Source organism: Vollenhovia emeryi, unplaced genomic scaffold, assembly GCF_000949405.1.
Source record: "Vollenhovia emeryi isolate VEMERY1.0 unplaced genomic scaffold, V.emery_V1.0 DF939129.1, whole genome shotgun sequence".
NCBI lineage: Eukaryota > Metazoa > Arthropoda > Insecta > Hymenoptera > Formicidae > Vollenhovia > Vollenhovia emeryi.
In genome coordinates this window covers 462,698-485,727 of record NW_011967237.1, presented here as the reverse complement: position 1 = coordinate 485,727, position 23,030 = coordinate 462,698, and the positions used below count along the sequence as shown (strand labels likewise).

General features: G+C 38.0%; 4 protein-coding genes across 9 annotated transcripts in view; 1 reads left to right on the top strand and 3 right to left on the bottom strand.

The window, feature by feature from the left end:
* The window catches only part of LOC105568382 (uncharacterized protein CG43867), a 72,303-nt gene extending 61,593 nt beyond the window's left edge, over positions 1–10,710 (top strand). For 4 of the 6 annotated variants that reach the window (XM_012024014.1, XM_012024013.1, XM_012024018.1 and 1 more), the window contains 13 exons: positions 104–340; positions 739–1,030; positions 1,229–1,502; positions 2,031–2,420; positions 2,842–3,015; positions 5,347–5,639; positions 6,185–6,518; positions 6,715–6,954; positions 7,101–7,237; positions 7,340–7,469; positions 7,737–7,946; positions 8,020–8,155; positions 8,489–10,710. In XM_012024014.1, the coding sequence (XP_011879404.1) occupies positions 104–340; positions 739–1,030; positions 1,229–1,502; positions 2,031–2,420; positions 2,842–3,015; positions 5,347–5,639; positions 6,185–6,518; positions 6,715–6,954; positions 7,101–7,237; positions 7,340–7,469; positions 7,737–7,946; positions 8,020–8,155; positions 8,489–8,553 (2,912 nt within the window). In that variant the 3' untranslated portion in view covers positions 8,554–10,710. Of the gene's footprint in view, positions 1–103; positions 341–738; positions 1,031–1,228; positions 1,503–2,030; positions 2,421–2,841; positions 3,061–5,346; positions 5,640–6,184; positions 6,519–6,714; positions 6,955–7,100; positions 7,238–7,339; positions 7,470–7,736; positions 7,947–8,019; positions 8,156–8,488 lie in introns of all 6 variants that reach the window. The other 2 variants (XM_012024016.1, XM_012024017.1) reach the window with 2 other exon arrangements.
* A 104-nt stretch (positions 10,711–10,814) lies between these two features.
* Positions 10,815–12,250, bottom strand: LOC105568381 (N-alpha-acetyltransferase 20). The gene is made up of 6 exons (XM_012024011.1): positions 12,040–12,250; positions 11,912–11,936; positions 11,564–11,654; positions 11,356–11,485; positions 11,144–11,280; positions 10,815–11,069 (listed from the first exon to the last, which is right to left on the bottom strand). The coding sequence occupies exons 1-6, from the start codon at positions 12,090–12,092 to the stop codon at positions 10,984–10,986; spliced, it is 522 nt and encodes a 173-aa protein (XP_011879401.1). The 5' UTR covers positions 12,093–12,250; the 3' UTR covers positions 10,815–10,983.
* Positions 12,251–13,160: 910 nt separating this feature from the next.
* LOC105568380 (probable signal peptidase complex subunit 2) lies at positions 13,161–14,864 on the bottom strand. Its single transcript, XM_012024010.1, has 3 exons — positions 14,737–14,864; positions 13,962–14,266; positions 13,161–13,658 (listed from the first exon to the last, which is right to left on the bottom strand). Exons 1-3 carry the CDS (start codon positions 14,764–14,766, stop codon positions 13,415–13,417), a joined length of 579 nt encoding a protein of 192 aa, XP_011879400.1. The 5' UTR covers positions 14,767–14,864; the 3' UTR covers positions 13,161–13,414.
* An 846-nt stretch (positions 14,865–15,710) lies between these two features.
* LOC105568379 (integrator complex subunit 8) lies at positions 15,711–20,593 on the bottom strand. The gene is made up of 12 exons (XM_012024009.1): positions 20,348–20,593; positions 19,570–19,987; positions 19,268–19,505; positions 18,957–19,193; positions 18,633–18,878; positions 18,119–18,368; positions 17,595–18,005; positions 17,267–17,521; positions 16,822–17,071; positions 16,580–16,698; positions 16,132–16,481; positions 15,711–15,989 (listed from the first exon to the last, which is right to left on the bottom strand). Exons 1-12 carry the CDS (start codon positions 20,463–20,465, stop codon positions 15,870–15,872), a joined length of 3,012 nt encoding a protein of 1,003 aa, XP_011879399.1. The 5' UTR covers positions 20,466–20,593; the 3' UTR covers positions 15,711–15,869.
* Between the last annotated feature and the right edge of the window lie 2,437 nt (positions 20,594–23,030).

Sequence of the window (23,030 nt, the reverse complement as noted above, 5' to 3'; positions counted from 1 at the left end):
ACAAAAAATTACATTTACTATTATTTATTAATAGTTAGCTCTGTAATACAGCTTTTGTAGAAATTTGCGATGTCTTCGTCTTCATTGATCGTATATTTTTCAGGACGTGCCAGTCAAATCAGATCTATGCCTTTTGGCGATAGCTCTGATGATAGTTCGGACGGCGAGGAACACCCGAATCAAACCGAAACTAATACCAGAATTACCAATAGCTCGTCCGACAACACAGATTCCTCTCTCGGCAGCGGAAGCAGTCCCTCGAAAAGTATCAAAACGACCAGCAGCCTCAGTCCCGCGAAAAGAAGTTCTAGCGGGTCTCCCAGTAAAAGTGTAAAACGTGGTGAGTTTAATTAATGTAATTTTCCTTCTATCTATCCATCTATTACAAATTTTCAATAGCATTTAACATTTTATAATTTTTTATTACTTTCAAAATAATTTCCGTTTTCGAACGAGAAAAAGCGTACTATAATAAATAATAAGTAATATTTTCATTGCATTTTAATATCTATATACATTTTAATTATCTATAATTATTTTTATTAAAAAATATCACAAATAAATCAAGTATATTTTATTATAATTATTTTCATAATATTTTGCATTTTGAAAAAGCGATGATGATAAACATATAGAGGAAGGTAATCTGTTAACCAACCATTTAGAGAAGGAGACTGCATTGAAATTTACGTACAAGATATCCGACATCCAACAACTTTAAGTTCGTTTGACTTGCAGATACTTCTCTCGAGTCAGGATTATCCGAGGATTACGCAATACCTCCCGATGCACTAAGTTCGACGTCTCTAGAATCTAGCATGCCTAGCCTCCTAATGCGCGTTTCTGGCGAAAGTCCAAAGAGACAGGAATCGCTGGAGAAAACGGGCCATCTAGCGAAATTAGGCGGCAAGTTAAAAACCTGGCGGAAACGGTGGTTCGTGCTGAAAAACGGTGTGTTAACGTATTGGAAGAGTCAAAATGATGTCAACCGGAAACCTCAAGGCCAAATCATCTTGGACGAAGTGTGCAGGTAAGCGACATAAGATTAGTTCATGTAGATCATGTACAAATCGTGTAGGAAAAAAGGACAAATCGAACGTAACATAAAAAATTATTATCACAGGGATTCAAAAGTAGTTTAGTAAAGTATTGTATTATAATTGACATTACATTTGGTTTTCGTTTCTGTTGAAGAAACTGCAGTTTCATATTTTTATGTATCTTCCAGAATCAATAGAGCCGAAGGAGCCGCCACTTTCGAAATAGCCACAGGTAAGAAGACTTATTACTTGACCGCGGACTGTATCGCCACGATGGAAGACTGGATAAGAGTGCTGCAGAACGTGCAGAGGCGAAATGCAACAAAACTTCTGCTCAGTAGAGAAGATAATAAACCAACGATACAGGGTTGGTTGACGAAGGTGAAAAACGGCCACGCGAAGAAGTGTTGGTGCGTGCTCATCGGCAAGATGTTCCTTTACTTTAAGTGTCCCAGTGATACGGTGAGTATACATAATTAAACGTGACTACATACAAAATCCTTATTAGACGTATTCGCAGATACAATTGTACAACAAGCGAATTATTGCAATAAATTTATATAAACACTTATTAATTAATTTCAACGATCCCGTAAACATGGATGGCTCTGGCTATATTTTCAGTATTTGTTTATTGTGTGTAAGTTTATCTTAAAATTTTTAATACCTATAGCATATAAAATCATTAAAAATTGGAAACATGACAATAGCTATTTAAAATTTTAAGGTAAATTTGCACAGTATAAATAAATAGTGAAAAGGTGGCCAAAGCCACCCAAGTTTACAGTATTTAATATTAATATCATAATTAAATTAATTACTATTAAATTAATTTATTCATCTTTGAGAAACTCGCTGATTACTTTTATCTAGCGAATTTACTTGCTGAATAACAAGTAAATTCGCAAAGAATTGTGTGAATATTTTTTCTGAAAAGTATATCTGATATTCACATATTAAATATATTTAATTATTCTTTTAAATCATCAGAATCCTATCGGCCAAATCAATATGAGGGACGCTCGAGTGGAGGAGGTGGAACATGTTTCGGATAGCGACAGTGAGGAGAGAGACGCCGAGTGTCCACACGAGAGAACAATCGGCATCTTTCCGACGCATCAGGGTCCAACTTATCTGCTGATGCCACATAAGCAGGATAAGGACAACTGGCTCTACCATTTGACAGTGGTGTCGGGCGGTGGACCGAGCGCGGGCACGCAATATGAACAACTGGTGCAAAGACTAATGGAAACCGACGGTGATCCTAGTTGCGTGCTCTGGCGGCATCCTCTGCTGCTGCACACGAAAGAAAGCATCACGAGCCCGCTGACAAGCCTGACCTCTGAATCCCTGCAAACCGAAGCCATAAAACTCTTTAAGGTTGACACAACCCCTCGTCGATTCTTTCGCGATTGCTTTATTTGCGAATTCTTTACTTATGCCAAATTTTTTACATTTTTTTTATATGATAAAAATGACAATTCTAATTATTTTCAACGCTTTATTATAAAATCTTACAGTGCTTTCAGAACTATAGTTTAGTTTTTTAATCTTTTTCTTTTCAAAGCATCGATATGTTTGGTTTATTTTATGGGATTTGCAATTTTTGACTGAATTTTTACGTGAAAACAATCTTACTATTTTTATTATTAACATCGTTCTGTAATGAAATCCGTTCTTCTTAGCTATGTTTTCTATACCTTTCGATTTTTCTTTACATCGATAATATATATATGTACATATATTTATTTTATCTTAATGTATATTGCTAAAATAATCTGACACATCTCTAATCGTACAGGCTTGTCAGCTGTTTATGTCGGTGGCAGTAGAACAAGCAGGTATCGACTACCACGTCGTTCTAGCGCAAAATGCATTACAACAATGCCTAGACCAGCCTGAACTTCAATCTGAATTTATATGCGCACTGGTAAAGCAGACAAGTCGTCACACGCAACACCGTTTGGGCGTACAGGTAAAAAAGGCCGCCAGACTTGTGTCACTGGGTACTGCGCGCGTTGTAAGTCCTGCTTATTGTTTAACAAAAACAACATTCAACCATCCTGTACCATTTTTGAAGTTCAAGCGATACTCATCGATCGTCCATTCTTCTTTTCTTTAAACTTGAATAGACCTCATCTGTATCTCATACGTATCATTGAACTATTTTCAGTACCAATCATTCGAACGATATTTCTTTCAACGCGGAAAATGGTACACTGGGTATGCTTAGTCAAGTATTACAAATAATCCTTCCGGGCGTGGACACAGTAGTGGTTTAGCGGAAATGGTTCAACTAAAAATATAGCACTTGACAATATTTAACGACGGAAATACGCCGCTTGTCGCAGCCACGATACTTGACCAAGTTCAACGACTAATTTAGTTTTAACAATCATTCACACATTTAATTCTAATTTGCCGCTTTAAGTGTGCTGTCTTTTAGACTCTCACTCTATTTCAATCGCATGCATTGATAATTCTGTTAAGCATCACGATGGTGTTAAGTTTCATATTTACTTTTTATCATATACTTTAATATTTATACATCAAATTACCCTAACGCCCATGTGAGCCGAACATATTTCGACGATTGTCACGATATATCGATCGCGTCTGTTGAATCTTACATTTAATCAACGTTAAATCTGTACGTTACAAATATTTTTCTCTGAATGAGAGATCCGTCAAAATACGTTCCGCGCCACGCACACACACTTGCAGAATGGTATGTTGGTGTACATGAGGACACACACAGAAAGAAACATTTTTAAATTCTTTTTTCTAATTTTTCACACGAGTTCCTTTTTTTATAATAGCTGCAATATATATAGTTACTTGGATATTCTCTGTTTGAATGCTGCTTAGAGATTTAGATTCTTATCGCCGGTTTAGATTATTCTAACAAGTAAAATTTACAATCCTTTTTTAATCCATCCCTTCCCAGACAATACAAGCTTCTAAAAAATGTCACCAAGATGTTGTAAAGATATCTAAAAAGCGATTCAAATGTCGTTTACACAGCTTGTAGACAACTTTTAGTTCTTTCCCTCTTTTTCCTCTCTCTTATCCATTTCTCTCTCCTCTTCTCTCTCCTTGTCTATCCTTCTTCCTTACAATTTTATTGAAAAAAAGGAATCATAGTATGGACATATTGTTCCGAATTTTGCATCGCTAGACGCAAACTTGCGAAGAAAAAGCCTCAGTCGTCTCATGTAATGTCAACGAACGTAAACGCAACGCTTTACAGTTGGTACGGTAGATTCACGCGGCCTAAGAGCTTTTCTCATTGACACATTTTAATTTCCATGCAATTTTTTGAGGGTTTCTACCGAGTACGCGTTTTTTATTCGATTAACACGTAGAGTTGTGCGTTGAAATTTCGATTTCTCGTGCTTATCTACTAACTAACTACTACCGAAACATAATTAATTCAAGTTAAATCCTCTTCTTAGTCGTGTAAATTTTTTATAAGAAAGAGAGATCGACTTGTCGTGTGATAAGTCAGTTAATCGAAGGAAATCAATTGAGATTTATCTTCCACAATTACGAATTTCTAATTTTCGAGATTACGGGATAATTTGTAGATTCTTTTCTTTTGCTTTCTATTCCTTCTCGTTTATTTTACTACTATTATTAGATGAGCAGTTTTATTCTTTAAAACGAATTACTGAATCAAAAGTTAAAGTGACTTCTTTTCTACATTGTGCACTTAAATGATATCGTTACGTCTTATTCCACTATCTTATTCCACAAAATAATTGGAAAAAAATCGATCTTAGGAATTTGAAAAAATAAAAATGACTTTTTCAAGTTCTTAAAAAGATAAAATCACTGTTGCACCGACAATTTTATTTATCAAGACTATCTGTTTGAACACTTGTACGTAACACATGCGGCACTGATGCGATAAGAATGGCACGGGGTACAATAGAAAGGAATATAGAAAACCAAGAATCTTTAAATGTATCCTCGCATCTTCTCGAAGAGCAGAAATTCGATTTCGTAGTTAATTTTCCCTCGGTCTCTTTTTAACTTTTGACTTTGTTCGCAAAATGTACATATTCACGATCGAAACAGTATCTTTGCATACATATGGAGAATGAATATCCACGAAATGAAAGATTGAGAAAATTATAAAAATAGCTGAAAAAAACGAGTAAAATGGCATAATGCAAATATCGAGACGTTTCGTCACTCGTGTAAAACGTGTCGCGTTTACCCTTTGACGGTGAGAAGCAATAACTAGGATTGGCTGAGTATATATTATACCGGGACGTAGTAGTATGCCAGCATACCATTGCAGCAGCTCCTCCTCTGCGCCACGCAATCGCTCTTCACCTGCGATACGCAAAGTCCCGCGGCAAATGGCAGCGGTGAAAATGCGGACGCGCAATCAACGGCCTCGACTTCTCACAGTCCTCCGCTCACGCAGGGCCACTCGACCTCCACTATCTTGGACTGCAAAACTAATCCCGCGCAGTATGTGCTTATCCAGGGATGGCAGCTCCTGGCGCTCGCCGTTTCCCTCTTTCTGCCCAAGAACAATCGGCTACTATGGTACCTGAAACTGCACCTGCAGAGAAACGCCGACAGCAAGTGAGTGAGAGCCGAGGTCGAAGGGCGGATCAATCATTGCAGAGAGTAATGTGAAGAGAAAAGCTCTCTCAGATCAATGTAGAGGGAAGGAAGAGAAGTCTCCTTTAGGAAGAACGGTTTCTAGCAATTGCTACTCGTTAGGTATACAAGATAAACGTGAAAATAGATTTCAAAGTCCACTTTGGAATTTTAACGAGAAATTTTTAGGCGGTGCCTTTCAATGAAAATATTAAATCTTTAGAAATAAGATTGAGCTTGTAAGACTCATTGATTTCGATTTCTCTTTCGCAAGTATAGGTAAAGATTTCGTTTTGATCCTTCGAATTAGTTTAGCTCAAATCTGAGAATTTGAAACCTTTTTCGTGTACGTCGCTGAAGCTATTTCGGTCTTGTAATCCGTCGCTTGATGAACGAAATCTATTTTAATCGATTTAACGAGTTGAATGAAAAGTTACAGAAACACATCTTTTCTGCAATGACAGTTCCGACTCTGATTTTTGTTAGCATTGGTTTGTCTTGCATCACATTGCGTTGTATTGTACCAGAACGGAATGTGGCAAGTATGCGGCTTATTGCGAGAGAGCCTTGGAGAGAACGTTGCAGAATGGTGGTAGAGAGGTGAAGCCGTCGAGGATGGAAGTATTATCGATACTAATGAAGAATCCGTACCATCATTCATTGCCGCACGCCATACCAGTTCACTTTCTGAACGGCACCTATCAGGTCGTGAGCTTCGACGGTAGTACTACGATAGAGGAATTTCTGAACACCCTGAACCAAGAGATTGGCTGTAGGGACATTCATCAGTCCGGCTTCACGCTATTCAGCGATGACCCGATTGAAAAGGAACTCGAGCATTTCATCGATCCAGAAGCGAAGGTTCGTGAAAGTTGAAGTTGCGCGAAATTCCCTGTTCGCACTAAATTACTCGTGTCATTCGAGACTTTTCACATAAAGAAGATGCCAAATTACTAATATTAAAAATACATATTAATGTAATTAATAGAATTTTTTAAATAGAATGAAACTTTGTATGGACTTGAATCTTCAAAACTTAGTACGAAATGTGTTTTAGCTGTGCGACATAATCTCAAAGTGGGAGACAGCGTTACGAGAGAAGGGCTCGGGAAAATTCGAAAATACTAGAGTGATACAATTAACATACAAATCTCGTTGCTACTGGCGGCAAGCTGCTAAAATGGAAACAGACAAGGAGAGACTCTTGCTGTGTTATCAAGTGAATCAACAAGTTGTGCAAGGAAAGTTCCCATTAAATCGTGAACTCGCTTTTGAACTGGCATCGTTGATGGCACAGGTATGATTCGTATGCGTTAGATACATAGCACGTGGTTTGTATATATTTTAATCGTAGATATGTTTTATCGTGTTAATTATAGTAAAGAATGATATAGTAAAGAACTTAATTCATTATTTTATATAATTGTCTAATCAATTTCATAGATCGATTTTGGAGAATACAACAACGATAAAGCACGTGGCAGCGGCCCCGGAAGCAATCCGCATCATCTCGTACTTCAAGCTCTGGACAAATTTTATCCAATACGCTATCGAGCCAACATTACTGCCGATCAGTTGAGGTAAATTGATCGATAATTCAATATCGAAAGAATATTTATATAAATATTACATATACCGTATACTTTTCCTCGCTGATTCATAAATCATTTTGATTCCGACAGGGAATTGCAAGAGAAATTACAAGAAAAGTGGATCGCTTTAAAAGGACGTAGCGTATTAGATTGCGTTCGTATATATCTCACATGCACCAGAAAGTGGCCTTTCTTCGGAGCTACCTTGTATCAAGCAAAGGTATAATGATACAACTGTTACAAATATTTTATAAGTAAGGACAAGATAAATGTATCATAATGGATGCTAATTGTGATTATGCAGGGTGTCCATAAAGTCCATTTGAAATTTTTAAGTTGCAGGCAACTCTTCTTAAAAGAGTAGCTTCTTGAAATGATCGAACGCGTTTTTCAAAATTTTCGAACCATAATATAGGACGAGGGTACAGACTTTATGGACACTGTATACGCGTGTGGTTTCATTTTACTTAAAAATAATTTTATTTAGCTGAAGCAAACCGAACCTGTAACGGTCTGGATAGCGGTGTCCGAGGACAGTGTAACGTTGCTTGAATTACAAACAATGGCTGTCATGTGCCGGTATAATTATGCGAACATAATAACGTTCGGTGGCTGTTTGGATGATTTCATGCTCGTCGCTTGCCCGGACGAGGGTGCGGCCGAGCAGAAATTGCTCTTTGCACTCTCTAAACCCAAAGTGCGTATAGTTATAACGTCGTGGAATTAGAAAAATATTTATTTCATCCATTGGCATCGTAACGTTTTTTCAGATATTGGAGATAACGTTATTAATCGCCGATTATATGAATGCGCTGGGCCATGCATTACCGGGCACTCCACAAATGAATACTTTAACGCGCAATGGATCACACCGGTCCATCAAATCCACCCTGAGACCTGCGACTGGTCGGTGAAAGAGAGATTTATTTTCTCGCTAAACGTACAAAATTATAATTGTACAGGATTGACAGATATGTCAAAAAACTGATAAATAAGAAACAAAATTACTGTGAATATTGATCCAAAATAGCTCCTTTTGATTAATGACTAGTTCTTGTGTCATAAATGTTGATTGAATTTTTCTCAGAATTAATTTCTTTGATAGACAAGCAACAAAAAGTTTAAGTTAAAAGTTAAAAATGATAAGTCTTTAATTGTTTTTTGTTCAATAAAACAGCAATTAGTTAATTCTAACCAATGTTTTATTGGACTAGTATTTAATGAATTATATTTTTGCAGGTTCAAGCTGTCTTCCAACTCAACCTGATATATTGAAATCGACGCCAGATCACCAAAGACCTTAATAAAAAGGCTGGTCGCGTTAATTTTTCGAAAAGATAACTGGATATATTTCTTGGATGCGCGCGGAGATCTGATTATGATGCATATTTTTCTTTTGTTTGTATCACATAAAGGCAGCGTAACAGTGCAGTATTAGTGTCGTACACTGCGATGTGCGATGCATCGTGTTTCTTTTTCTACAAAACGCGCAGTCACAAACACGTTCGAATCATGTTTACGTTTACATCGTATGTGCACGTAAATTAGTATCGACGCTTATAACAACGTATCTGTGTAAATACTTAACGATAAGCGCAAGAACTAATCACGAACGATCGTGCTGGTGGTCTAGAGGGCGGCTGAAATCGAACCGAATCGATCTGTAACACTGCCTAATTAGTATGCGCGATTACACATCGAATAGTTTCATCTTGCGGCTACGTATCATGCTGAGACTTTTGCTACGTATTTATATATCAAATTAAGAACACACCAGAAACGAAAAGAACGCGTAAAATATTGCGTAATAGTGATGTATTCACTCCGTGTCGTGTATTATATATTAATCAAAGTTATTAAATGTTTAGGAGTATATCTCGAATGATACAGCGATGCGTTCTTTCCCGTTTTTCGATATCGAACGGAATACCTCCATGCCTACGCATGTTGTCGCTATGTCATGTGAACCATAACACAACTGTCTCTAATTCTATCCAGATCTTTGTCGGACGAAAAATCAATCGCTTGAATTTATTTTAGATTTATTAAAAGAAATTAATTCTTGTTGCACAGATTTAAATTTAATGAAAATTCAAAATCTAGATTTAATACAGATCTGAGCCGTGCGGGAGAATTTAAATTTAATTTAAATAATAAGTTTTATAACTTGAATTTATTTGAAATTAAATTCAACTTTGTGATATATTCAAACAAAAAAGGAGGAGAGGAAAGATGAAGGTAATTTTCTCTTAACATTACAGGATACATCACAGGACAGTAAATCGATCTTATAAACGGAACTATGTCACATCCCGTCTATTGACAAAAAAGAGAAAGACTGACTATACTTCTTTCTTCTTCGAACGTCTATTTTCCTTTTTGTGTGAGGCTACTTGTGAGATCGATCAACAAAGGAAAATCTGATATACTCATATTAACTTTGATAACAGCTAGTCTCGTATCTGATATTTATTTAAGGTGTAAGTGCTACACGGTTTCTTTCTCTTTTTTTTTACAGGTACACGACCAAATAGATGTAATTGGGAACGTAATTTATATATAAATATACTATTTAATATAATTAACATTGCGTTCCTACGCGTAATACGTGTGCAACACTGTGTATTAAAACATACGATTTTAGCGTTGTCTATATATATACATATTTATATATATATAGAAAACGAGAGAATGAAAGAATGAAAAAGAAAGAGAGAGAGAGAGTCAGACAAAAAGAAGTTTTGTACTCGCGTTCGACGTGTCCTACGTAACTAGTAAACGTCTTCCTTCTAGCAGTTACAAAATATGAGCTGAAAGTAGGGCTTTCGTGCAATACGTACAAGACTTCTACGGTTTTGTAATTTTCGAGACTACTATGCGCCTGTCCCGAGCAGAATAGCGAATCTCGACTTTTAAAGGATCTCTGCGCAAGGTGTCTGGAGAACGTCTAAAGTCTCAGACGTCTTCGCGAACTCCTTTAAATGTCTGAAAATGTGGACGGACTATAGGCGCGCATATACTCGGCTTCATTTAGGCACATTGTGAATGTTTGTACGAATAATTCGAACCTCAGACTATTGAGAGCAGTACAAAGAGATGCAAGAATGACATTTTGTCCTTAATTTTTTATATATCGAAGCGGTATCGAATGCTGTTGCGTGGGTGACTAGCACCCGTGTATCATGACGTAGTTGAAGGAATCGTACGCGTATTACACTCACCTATTCGTGTAAATATCATGAGGACGGACATGCGTTTCTAAAAAGTTAGAGTAGAATCAAAATAGGCAGCTAGCAGTTTACACAATCGAGCTCTATCTGAATCGCGTTCTACCGAGCCTATCTCACATCTTACATTTATATTTATTATTTATTCGTATGAAAAAGGTACGAGCGAGATGAGTGGAAAACATTGTGTACTATTGTACAGAGGAACAAATAAACTGCACATTAATACAATCTTACAGATGCCGATAGGCTATCGAACTATTTTATCATCTCATTTGTGAGAGACGGAGCACGCTAATAAGAACCGTCGAAAGGTATGCGGTATTCTATGACAAATATAAGAAGTCGCTACAGACAAGATTTAGTATTTTTAACATATATTATACACGCATTATATATATATATATATATATATATATATATATATCCTTATGACAATTTTGTACAGATAATTTGAATATAATTTATTTTTTTCAGTTTCTTGTTCAATGCGAGAAACTCGATGCTTCAATCCACCTCTTCCGGTCTCACAGGATGTGTTAGCGGAATCATAGATTTCTTTTTCACGTCCTTCGACAGAGCTTTTCTCATATCTGAAAATAGGATAATGTTCCTTATATCTCTCACGCAAATGATTTACCATTTTAGATTCTCAAGGAGGCTTTACCATATGCATTTTCGTCTGGGTCCCCGTTGTAATATTCCAATACTGTCCTGTACACAATATATCCCAATTGTTGATACATTGTAATAGCCACCTTGTTGCTCACCCTGACGAAGAGGTCCACGAAATACGCTTGTTTCCTGATTGAAACAAAAATACATGTAACGAGAGGTAAGTCTCGGTAAGCCGTGGCAGTTAATAAAATTATAGTTCACTTTTCCGAGACGTCCTCAAGATACTTCATCAACATCGCGGCAAGACCCAGCCTTCTGTAGTCCGGAGAGACTGTGAGGGCCGTTACATGACCATGCCAATTTTCCCCGTGACCCTCGGCTTTTCCCATAACTTTAACAGTTTCAAATAATAATAACGTTAGCGTTAAATAATGAAAACTCGCGCTTTACTCGCAAGAAATAGACTTACTGTAACCCATGATTTCGCCGCTCGGAGACTCTGCCACTTGAATGTACTCCGGCCAGTGTGAAAGATAATGCATGTAAAACGAAAGCCCGTACTAGGGTGGAAATGTGACAAATCAAGGATCGCTTTAGTCTCTTATTGGACAATGAATACTCTCTTTATTATGAATAAAATTCTTTCATAAATTATACATTACGAACGAAATAACTAAATATTTAGAATGAAGTATTTTCTCAAGACTCATTAGCTTCATTTACCAACTTTTCTATCATGATTAAACTGACTTAATAAGCCTGTGAAAAGTCACGCAATAACGCATTATTATTAATTGTCGATTAGGTAAAAGGATACCGTTTCCGTGAGTGGATCCAAATTCCTGAAAATGACAAACATAATCGTAACACTCGGCAGTAATCAGCAACGGTCGTTGGACTGAATTTTTAGGTTAAGAGAGGGAGACTCGTTTGAAAATTACTTACACATTGTTGAATTTGAACAAGTCGTTGCACGTGAAGGGCCTGAGTGTCGTCATTTTTTACAGTTGTATAAAAACTGGTTTGTTTTAGTCACTCGCGAGTGGAATTTAGCTGGAACGGATCAGACGGTGGAGAGAACGATCGCGCGTTCGACAACAAGCGGTGTTACAGTAGGCGCCAAATGCGCCTTCACGCCCAGCTGTTCAAGCGGTGTGCGTCCACTATCCGGCGCGAAACATCTCGATAATTGAAACGCGGTATTAAAATCCTTGAAGAATTACTAATTATTAGAATTCATTTCGATAGAAGGTAACGAGAGTTGGAACACATGTCTTAAGAAAGTCGCGAAAAAGTATCAAAGTTATTAGAATACGTTTTTGTATAAATTAGCGAGAATCGGAGTATGCGTTTTTCGAGATTTTCAAAAAGTTATTAATTATCGACAGAATTTATCTGGACAGTGAAAATTAGAAAGCGCGCCTTGCAAATGACAGAAAATTACCAAACTAGAATTTATTCTGATAGAAAAACCGAGATTTGCATCTTTTGCGATTTTCCAGAAATCATTGTTAGGAATATACGAAGGGGAAACCGCTGAGGGCATTGTGGTGTACAGATTTGCGACATTACTGGGCATTACTATTCCTTATACTTCTTGACAAACGTGTCAATTTTTTTGTACCTTTGTCACTTTTATATTCTGTAACTCTGTTTTTGACACGCGATAATTTTAGTCTTCAGATTTCGACTGGTCGACACTTGTCTGACTTTAGAATGCAATCAAGACGCTTTTCACTCGAAAAGAACCGGAATTCTCGGTCGAAACGTTGTGTATTTCCCGAAATAAAGTATTGCCAGGTACGTCGAATAATTTTGCCAGTTACGTTTTTATTTCAACTAATCACTGGCGAAGAACAGTTCTCAGTATAGAACACATATCCTTATCATGTTATTAAAATCATTAGAATGTATCTCGAAAAGAGGTTTCTCGAATCAAAATTTCTAAGAAGAGAATTAAAATTCCGGTTGCACACATAGTTTCGTTGCTTCTTCAGTATCAGACACTAGACTAACTCTATCAGCAGCTTCCGTGCAAGGTAGAGGGAACAAGTAACAAATGCTCGTTTGTGTCTAGAAAAAGATTTATGTCCGTTCTCATTTCAGGTAGAGTATAATAATTACAATACATAAATGCGAGATACTTGGCTTCTTATTTTTACGTGTTATTTACATCGTTACACGAGATTGGATTGCATATACCTTAATGCGCGGCCGAAGCACCGACGAACGTGCGCAGTCTCAGAGGAGACGAAAACACTTATTCAGTTTAGAGAGAGAGAAAAAATAGCTTTACTGGTTAGAGTTCAGAACTTCTGCGCTACTTCTCCTTGCGCTGCGACGTCAGGCTGTCATGCATGCCCATCACCACGGCCTCTATCAATTCCGGTATCACCACACCGTTAACGTCGATGAAATTCGCGACAGATTTGGTTACACTTATCTCATTAAAGACCCCCATCGACGCGCTCCTGACTGACAACACCAAATTGTACTTGTCGTCATACTTTTTCAAATAGGAACTCGCCTCCCAAATCATGTCGGGATTGAAACCTGCCGGGTCTCTGAAAACAAAAGAGATTATGATATCTAGTGCAATTCCACAGATCCATATTTCCGTTATACATTCGGCATTAAATATGACTGCTTGATTCTTCCCCTTGTAAGCTTAAAGCTTGCGTTCGTTTTCTCCCACTGGTAGCATAAACTATACTGAAACTCTATAGTTTACGTTACGTGAATGATAGATTTTTAGTATAAAAGATGAGCAAAAGGGAGCAGAGTAAAAACAATATGGCTCAAATAAGAGCATTAAGCAGATATGAAAATAAGAGGATAAATTGATTATGTATCGGAGAAAAATTCACCTTTGAACCGCAACTACAAATATGCCTTTCTCTTTGTAGGTCGTATACAGAGTCAAGAGTCCCATTAGAAGAAAGTAGAAGGAGACGCAGGCTATTAAAACAGGCTTGGACGCAGGGAACGGATACAAGTAATCGCACAACAACGCCACGATGGCTATCGTGACAGCGACCCCGCAGAGGAAGAGTCTCCCGTCGAGGAGAGCAAAATTTTCTATGTAGCTGTATTTCTTGGTGAGTACATCCTTGACCGCGTCGTCCAAGGCATTTTTCACGGCTGAGCCGTCCCACTTATTGATCTTGATGATCTGTAAAAGTTGAAACGCCTATCTTAACTCTATTTCGGCAAAGAGAAAGCATCTCTTACATAAAAACAAATTGCGAGAGGTTGCATCGCAAAAGAAATATTGTAAGATTGTGCAAAGACGCGTCAAAAAGTTTTAATCACAATACACATCTCGCTCAGACTGAAAACGTCCACTCTCGTTGCAGTTACAAAAATCGCGAGTGAACGTACAACTTACTTCTTTTTGCGGCGCATTTGAAATGCACCGTAAAAAGAAATAACTGTACAGCTAAGGAAAGAGACTCCCGTTGGAGTGCGAGCCGTCGTTCGCGGTACCATACGTGGCAACACAAGCGACCGTATTGTCGACGAGAAGCGAATGTCGTGCGATCCGGCGCGACGATGATCCTCGCCGCGATGCGCGCGTCCGCCCGCGAAATGGTATTTCGGCGTTGAGCGAGAACGATCTCGATTAGTGAGTGAGAAACATACGGAATTCTCCGCTGCGCCCATCGCGACCATAACCTCTCGACAAGATACACGTCGCGTCTCCTCGGGACACACGAACGAATGATCGTGCTTGCCGCTTGATACCGTCGAGCGCTATCAGCGACCATAACCTCGAAATCGCTGTCGGCACTGTCGGCAACGCACTCGCGTTCGACATTTCAAATTGCTATCCTGCGTGAAATATTGACCGCCGTAGGGTTGGCAGACAAATTGAATATTTTTGAATTTTTCTTCCTTATATAATTTGGGGAATCATTCGGGGAAATTTAGCAAAAATTATTTAAACGTTTGGGGAATATATTTTTTGTTAATAACAAATTTTTGTTGAACGTCAAGTTTAGCAGATAGCGACTGTGTTTAATGTTTACTGTGAATGGAATCTATTTGAAATCATTTGGGGATGACATCTTCATTGTAATTATTATTTGGGAAAAGTGCTTTTTTTTGTAGTTTTAACAGATCTTTGTATCAAAAACAAAAGTAAAAAATGCATTTAGGTCTCTCACGAACCTTCATATTATTTATACTGTGAAACGGTTTCTTCGCATTAAAAGTACATTATATAAAATTCATTATTCTGATAATAATCATAATTGTCTGATAATAATTATTATTATCGCAACAAAACGATAGTTTTAAATATTTGCCAAGAGACGGAGGTGTGGAGATCATTATTGTTTAATGATAAAAATGTTCATTATTTCGATAATGAATTTTGTCAATTTGTCAACTTTTACATCGCACACAATTTCACGAGTTTTACAGCCTGATCCACAATGTGCTTTCCTGCATCTAGAAACATTCTACTTAATATAAGCAAATCAAAACGCTTAAAAAATTTGTCAACTTGCACAAATTTTTTAGACGCATTTATTGACTACAAAATAGAATGTTTCTAGACACGGAGAGCACATTATAGATTAGGCTGCAACGTCTAACGACAATCAAAGCCGAGATAATGCATCGATCCAACGTATTTATTTTACACATTGTTTCATGACGTAGCATACATTTACACGTAAAAAAACACGCAATGCATAAGGACGCACGTATTGCAGCATATAATTACATCCGATATTATGCGTACATATATTTTCAAATCCCAAGCAGTCCTTTTAATAAACGTACTGTTTTGCCAACGCCCTCAAAAATTTAGCTTTGCGAATATTGGCCGCTTCTCTTTGGATCTCTTCGTTGTTGTTGGAGTTCAATTCCAGCAAACCGATGACTTTGATCTGTAAAGTGAAATTCTCGTAGAGAATTACAGCGAGGCAAAGAAATCTGGTCGTGTGAAATTCAATTATCTAAGGCAATTGTTCGGTCGTTATTCATATAATTACGTCACTATTGGTAACTTGATTCAGTTTAGTTATTTACCGCGAGTTGCTTTCTGTGATGCTCCCCGCGCTTCGTGTGCAATTGTATGAGATACTCGAGTATCGTCGAGTCCCAAATGCAATGATAATACGCGTCCATAGCATCAGCCGCGGCGCAGCTCTTTTGATCGCTGGATGCCATTTTAAACGCGAGGGAATAATCCACCTCCTCCAAAAATTGACACAGCACAGCCGCCTGAGTGTAGCACTGCAAGTGAGCGCAACACTTGATCATCCTTCTGTAAACTAGATCGTCTATCTGCGTGCGTGGTGTGGGCTGACTGAACAAATCGCTGGCTATCATAATTGCCTCCAAATAGTATCTCATTGCACTCTCGTAATATGCTAGAACTAGAATAAGGAAAGACCGCAGATGGTATTATACGTACAAGTGCATATAAAACAGTATTGTGTAACAATATTTGATACTTTGGCGAGACGAAACGTACCAAAATTGAGGTCACCCATTAGCCTGAGCCACGGCACATTGCAGGGATAATATTTTAACGCTTGCGTCAACAGCTGGAACAACAGTTCTCCAATGTGTCTGATGTTATACGAATTTGCACTGTAAACGTTAATTTCTGTAATTACTAAGACGTTAAAAGACACCGCTGACTTCCGAAATAGTGAAAGAGTCAGTAATATTCAAATGCGATATTGTTGGAATATGTTAATACGATGAACGTACTTTGGCACTCCGGCGGGCCAAAGGGATAGATACTGCGTGTGTAATTCCAAACTGGACTCGTCGCGCAAGACATTGCGCAAACGAGCCAATAACGATATCACCACAGTGAGGACCATCGGTTCCCGTAGTCGAGTAAGCGTATGGGCGATACTAGTGGCAACGTCTCTTGACGCGCCAGAACCACCGCTGTTGCTGCCGCTACTGCTGCGTTTTTGTGACTGATCCCTGACGGGGCCGAATGCTGCTAAAACTAAGAGAGAACACATGATTTTACTCGATAAAACTCTTATTTTTGCTGTTTACCTTTTACTTTTTAGTATAAAATACGCAGAATTAGATTATTTGCGAAACTTTGAAGGAAAATCATATTCATAGAAAGTTTTAAAGCTCAAGGGACAAATTTTTAACAAAATTCTATATGATTTTAACTAAAAAAAAAACATACTCATATCCCATGCGTCTCGCGGAAATTTGCGGGTCCCTTTGTACTTGACGATGTCCTGGCAAACGCTGCTAATGGCAGCAGCAAATTCAGTGCAATTCCAGCGTTTCTCTAAGCTAGTGAGATAATCCCATTCAGCCATATTTAGGAGGAAGACCGTACAGTATTCTATTATTTCTTGTCGCGGAATCAGCTGATCGGATGCTTGTAACACACCAAGGCACTGTTTACTGCGTACAACCATACTCTGCACATCGCCTGAAAGTATTGTACTCGTTTACTATTACACATTCCTCGTTCCTTTTACAGGCGTTTATAATTTTTCGCGTACAGTTGTTTGTCACCGGCCAAGCCTGGAAACAGTTCCATATCTCAACGAGCAGGCATTCCCAGTTCACTAATTTGCACAGCTTGAAGATTAACGATCCTCCGCTCTTCCCATGTTCCTGTAACTCCTTATCCAATATCTTGAGCAGTTCGATGGCACCGTCGAAGTTTTTGGAAGTCACCAATTCTCGACTCTTCGCGAGCAGGACGTACGAATAATCCTGGATAAATCCCCTGGGGAGCGACATCACCACGCTTTGCAATGGAATGGGCAACTCCCAACAGCCATTTACATGATACAACGGTTTCATTCGATGTTTTCCGTCCAGATGGATCAACGTTTCACGGATTACATGAGGATTGTACGACTCTATCAGCTTCTGTTCCAATTCGAACACTTCGATCCTAGAGTTTTCTAGAAATTTTAGCGAACAGCAAATTTTCAGTCACCGTGAAAGATTGTGAAATTTAATCTTGCTAATATCTCTAATGACATTCTCTTTGCTTTTTTTCAGAGCTTATACTTACGTATATATGGTACGGATGGGATACCCCAATCGTTATGCAGCAACAAGTTTGGTAATTCTATCTCGCCAGAAGTGGCCGCTTCTTGAAGAGTACTGAGTTCCGCTTCATCGAATAACGATGTGTAAGAAGGATTGTTGAATACCTTTGAAGCAAGCCCTTCTATATTAGCAGTGTTTATAAGATAAAGAAGGTAACGTGAAATTCGTTTTTTATCCGTAGTCGTTGCTTTTTCCAAGACGTTATCTAAAGCCTGGTACATAGGAAAATGTCATTAATAATAATTATATAATTCGTTATTTAATAATTTAGGAAAGCTATTTTATTAAAAATTATATCAACAGCTAATATTAGTTAATGTATATTCAAAAAAGTTAGGGAAAGTCATTTTACAGAATAATAGCAAACTAGAAAATTTTATTTTCAATTATTTAAAAATTAAGAGAAATGATTTTACCCCACGATCAAAGAATTTCATTGAGAAACGCGTAAAAAAAAGAATAAAAGTTATTTTTACCCAGAACAAAACTTCCAGGCCTTTCATACCAGCTGCCTTAATTTCAGTTACATAATCACCCAAGATTATACTGTCGTCGAGGATCTTTCTAACCAGATTCAAGCACTCTATTTGCAGCAGAAGATCCCGGGCGACCACGAATTTCCTGTTAACCAACCCACCTTGCACATCCAGCTCCAAATTATCTCTATAAACCTGTGGTATCTCCCTGAAAACATTGTCTGCTTGCAAAATCTGCAATATATTCTGCAGATTTTGCGTGTATCGTGAATATATAACATTCGAAAGTATGTACGTGTGGTAAATGCATAAAAGTATACCCACAGTGTATTGATCTTTGATAGAGGTGTGCAAACGTTGCGTAAGACTAGGCGTGACTTCCTCCAGCGGCACCTCGCACGCCAAACAACAGCCGTCCAAGAACTCCTTTTGCATCTTACAATACGTCAATTTTTCTGCCGCATTAAAATTACTGTACAGCTCTTTCGCTTGTTTAATGTGCTGTTTGGCGTCTTGATACTCCTCCCTCAGCAAGTGAAACATGGCGAGATCGTAATGTATCTAAGAAGCAAATCAGCTTTCCAGTATACTCTGTCAACTCTCCAATGAGGATAATAATATCCAGCTTCTCGTACCTGGCATTTCAACTCGTCTATGTTCACCAGGTACATATTTTCCCAATTCTGCTTGATCTCCGTACTGTCTTCGGTCGGTATTTGGAAAGTATCGAAAGACAGAACCTTTGGCTTTATGTCGGACATTTGTAAAATACTGTTGAGGGCATTTACACTGCTTGGTATGTGCGCTTCTAATTTCCTAATAATATCATCCACTATACCCGGTGGTACGTACGTCGATTCCTGAGTACCGGGTCTAATAAAGTAAAATCGTGTCAAGGTACTGTAATATACATTCGCGCTACAAATGTAAAACTCACATGTGAAGTAACTGTTGTTTTGGCTGTTTATTGCTGAGCGCCCTACAAATAATCGCTCTTAGATGCCACCTGTGATATAAAACCAGAGTGAACAGGAGCTGATCGGAAGCTGTTTCCATGAAGAATTCCGGAATTGTAGGAATTTCCAACACGACATCTGCGGCGATGTAAAATAGATCTTGCAGCAACGTCAACTGTATCGGCAGAGGTAGCTTCTTCTCTAGCACGTCCAAGTCCCATTTAAGGTAAGCCGCTACTTTCAGAGAAAGTATCTTCAACGCCAAGTTTCTGTGTGACCATTTGTTTGTGCCGTTGGGTTTTACGTCGGTAGACTCCGCATCAATCGCTTTCGGCTCGGTCTCTTTTTGATCATTATTAATCGTCATAAATTTTATTATCAGGTCCGTCGGCGATGGATCTGAAATTACAGGGTTTAAGAAGTTTTCGTTTAATGTAAAATTAATATTACTCGCTCAACACTGCGCGAATGAATAACAAAAAGTTTCATCAAACGTATAAAATACACCATTTATTATTCAACATTTCTTAACTCTTTCATGACTAAATTATTATTTCTTGATGTGTTTGTTCAGTAACAGAATGCATAACGAGTCATTGAGTCTTTAAATTTTGTACGTGAAACTTACATGCTCCAATGGTCACGAAAGGGTTAATGTTAGAAATATTCATGTTATTCTAATTAGTAATAATAGGCGCGGCTAATATTATTCCTGGAATAATTGGATTTCATGCGGCATTACGTGCTACAGTTGCTCACCCGGGAAAGGTTTTGACAGGTGTTTCTGGAGCAACGAGGGATTCAATAAAAACTCAAACCACAGTATCGTGTCAGGCGAGATTGGCACGGTGCCCGGTCTCAGAAGATCCACATCCATAATACGCCGATATTGTCATTAATGTATTTGCAATTAATTAATTTAGCGTTGTATCAATAACGTTCGTGATTTGTCGCGCAAACATAACAACTCGAGGCACGGATCAAGGAGAATGTGTGAAGGGTGTGAAGGAAGATTGTGCGGTGCGCACTCTGTCTTCTTCCTCCCGAAGCTACAAACTCGATGCTCATTGGTTTAGGGCCATCGCACACAAAATTGCATATAGCTGCATGTGCATAGCATGAAAGCCGTTTAAACCAATGAACATCGAGCATTGAGTCGCCATATTGATTTACATAACATGCTCATTGGTCCAGACGGTCTTGTGCTATGCATATGCAACTATGCAATTTTGTGTGCGATGGCTATAAAGGCGTCGCAAGATGCCGTGTGTCAGTCTACATTGGTAGTCTCTCTTGTATGTACAATGTTCCAAAATTCACTGCCAGCTCTAAAATCTACTGTATACGTTTATTATGTGTAGATCTTTAGCGCTGGTAATGAATTTTGGAACACGGCCGTTATATGGGGTTTTGATTCTCGAACTCGCGTGAAATTGTTTGCATATGCAATGGACCATGTTCTGCGTAGTGATTGTTCAAACGCTAGTCGCGATATTCAATGCAATTTACGTGATCGTAAGTCTCGGAGATTTTATGTAAAAGTAATTTAACTTTTAACTTAAAAATTTCTTCTTATTACTAACTTAATTTTCGATTCAATTAATTGTATTATGGATTAACTTGTGTCTTAACTAGGTTAAATTTAATTCAACTTATCCAACCCTGGTTTATCAAACTTTTACCATAGGAGATGAATTACCGAACGCAACTGCGTAGCCAAACCTGGGAAAAATGGAAACAATCTCGTTATATGTGTCTCAATCATATAATATCTAATTGTATCTCGAGAAATATAAGGAGACATTACATGATTGAGACGCATATAACGAGATTGTTTCCTTTTTTTCCGGTTGCGGTCGGTAATTCATCTCCTGTAGTAAAAGGTTGGTACATCCATGTTAATATTCAGCCTGTATGTATGTATAATACGTATATCATACCACATTGATACCGATTCTGCATTTGTGGACTTACCACGGATATGAACCAAGAACTTAGCGTTTTATCATCTCGAAAAATGTGGCTATGTAGTTCCTACGTCCTGGATAACATGGATGTGCCGTTGCGAATCAGTACTATTTCAGAGAATTTACTGACCTCTCACACAATCAATCTTCTCTCACCGCAGTAACATCCCTGATGTTCAAAACCGCGCTCTCTTCAAACGTATAAATTGTATATGTCGCAGTATATAGGAAGGAAGAGAAAGAAAAAGAGCGATTTAAAGCTCTAATATATTAAAATTAAGAGCGATAGTATTCTTCAAGAGCATTTTTGAATCAATGCTGAGATCAATTATTATTTTGAGTTTTAGCTACAGTTACAGTAAACACCAACAGTTACATAACTTTAACATTATAATTTTCTACTCAACAATGTAACTGTACAATATGCAGTGTGATATTACATTTATATTGTTGAATGAGAAATTATAATGTTGATGTTATGCAACTGTTGGTGCTTACTGGGATCAGTCTAATAATTCTCTATTATATAATCGATTAAATCAATATAACGTACTTTGAAATGTAATATTTTTATATACAGCATAACGTTCATCTTATCTTCTATCAGCCAAAGTAATGAGAAGCCCGGGTCGAACGTGATATAATTAAATAATGAAGCAATTAAAACAGCTGCTTTCCAGAAATTAACAAGAAACATTTATGTGAAAAAATATTGAATTCGTAAAGTTTCTATTACACGTTTATAACATTACATAATACTTCACTATAGATTGTCACCTTTGTTTCGCGTGTTACATTTCGAGCTGTATTCAATTTATTATTATAATTTGTAGTTATGTGTTTTCTCCACTAAAACACGGGCTGTCCGTGTGCAATTATCTGGGCCGCTTTATCGAAGTTATCAAATATCATTACATATATAGATAGTGTCGAATTAAGATAATGATAAGAAGCGTCCCAAGTTATTCCTCGTCCCAACAAGTATTTTGCAAATTTTGCTATGTAATTGCCCGCGGTGTCTTATCGATCTAATTTATCCCCCCCGCCCCTTACTAGCTGGGCGCATATTATTGGCTATTGCTTTCTATGATCGCCGATAATCATTTATCGCCGTAACGAGCCTACAGGCATTCCGCGAATATCCGCGGAGATGCGCCCGCGCAAACGCGCGCGTGTACGCACACAAATATACATATTTCATATATATTTGGTCCATTGGCCGTTTCCGCCGCGTGCGACAAAGGTCGGCTAACCGGTAGTGCCGGTCGACTAATTTTCGGCACCCCGGTCCAAGTGTCCGGAGAGAGAATTGCCGAGTCTCAATTCCCGCGATTTAATTACCTCATTGAGGAACTCGAATGTACACGGGGAGAATTTTCCCCTAAAATGCATCCTGCAAATCATGTAATTGCGGGACACCTTGGCATTTCGAGAATTTTATGAGATAGTTTTTTTTTAATTTACTTACATTTGCT

What these genes read in the sequence shown, in the direction of transcription:
- LOC105568381 (XM_012024011.1), bottom strand. Translation starts at nt 12,092, where the DNA reads ATGACGACACTCAGGCCCTTCACGTGCAACGACTTGTTCAAATTCAAC. An exon ending in TTGTTCAAATTCAACAATGT is followed by an intron (nt 11,937 to 12,039) that starts GTAAGTAATTTT and finishes TGTCATTTTCAG; the next exon opens with GAATTTGGATCCACTCACGG. An exon ending in TGGATCCACTCACGGAAACG is followed by an intron (nt 11,655 to 11,911) that starts GTATCCTTTTAC and finishes TTTCCACCCTAG; the next exon opens with TACGGGCTTTCGTTTTACAT.
- LOC105568380 (XM_012024010.1), bottom strand. Translation starts at nt 14,766, where the DNA reads ATGGTCGCGATGGGCGCAGCGGAGAATTCC. An exon ending in TGGGCGCAGCGGAGAATTCC is followed by an intron (nt 14,267 to 14,736) that starts GTATGTTTCTCA and finishes CAACTTTTACAG; the next exon opens with ATCATCAAGATCAATAAGTG. An exon ending in TTTGTAGTTGCGGTTCAAAG is followed by an intron (nt 13,659 to 13,961) that starts GTGAATTTTTCT and finishes TTTTGTTTTCAG; the next exon opens with AGACCCGGCAGGTTTCAATC.
- LOC105568379 (XM_012024009.1), bottom strand. Translation starts at nt 20,465, where the DNA reads ATGGATGTGGATCTTCTGAGACCGGGCACCGTGCCAATCTCGCCTGAC. An exon ending in CTATCAAAGATCAATACACT is followed by an intron (nt 18,879 to 18,956) that starts GTGGGTATACTT and finishes CAAAATCTGCAG; the next exon opens with AATATATTGCAGATTTTGCA. An exon ending in GCCTGGAAGTTTTGTTCTGG is followed by an intron (nt 18,369 to 18,632) that starts GTAAAAATAACT and finishes CCTATGTACCAG; the next exon opens with GCTTTAGATAACGTCTTGGA.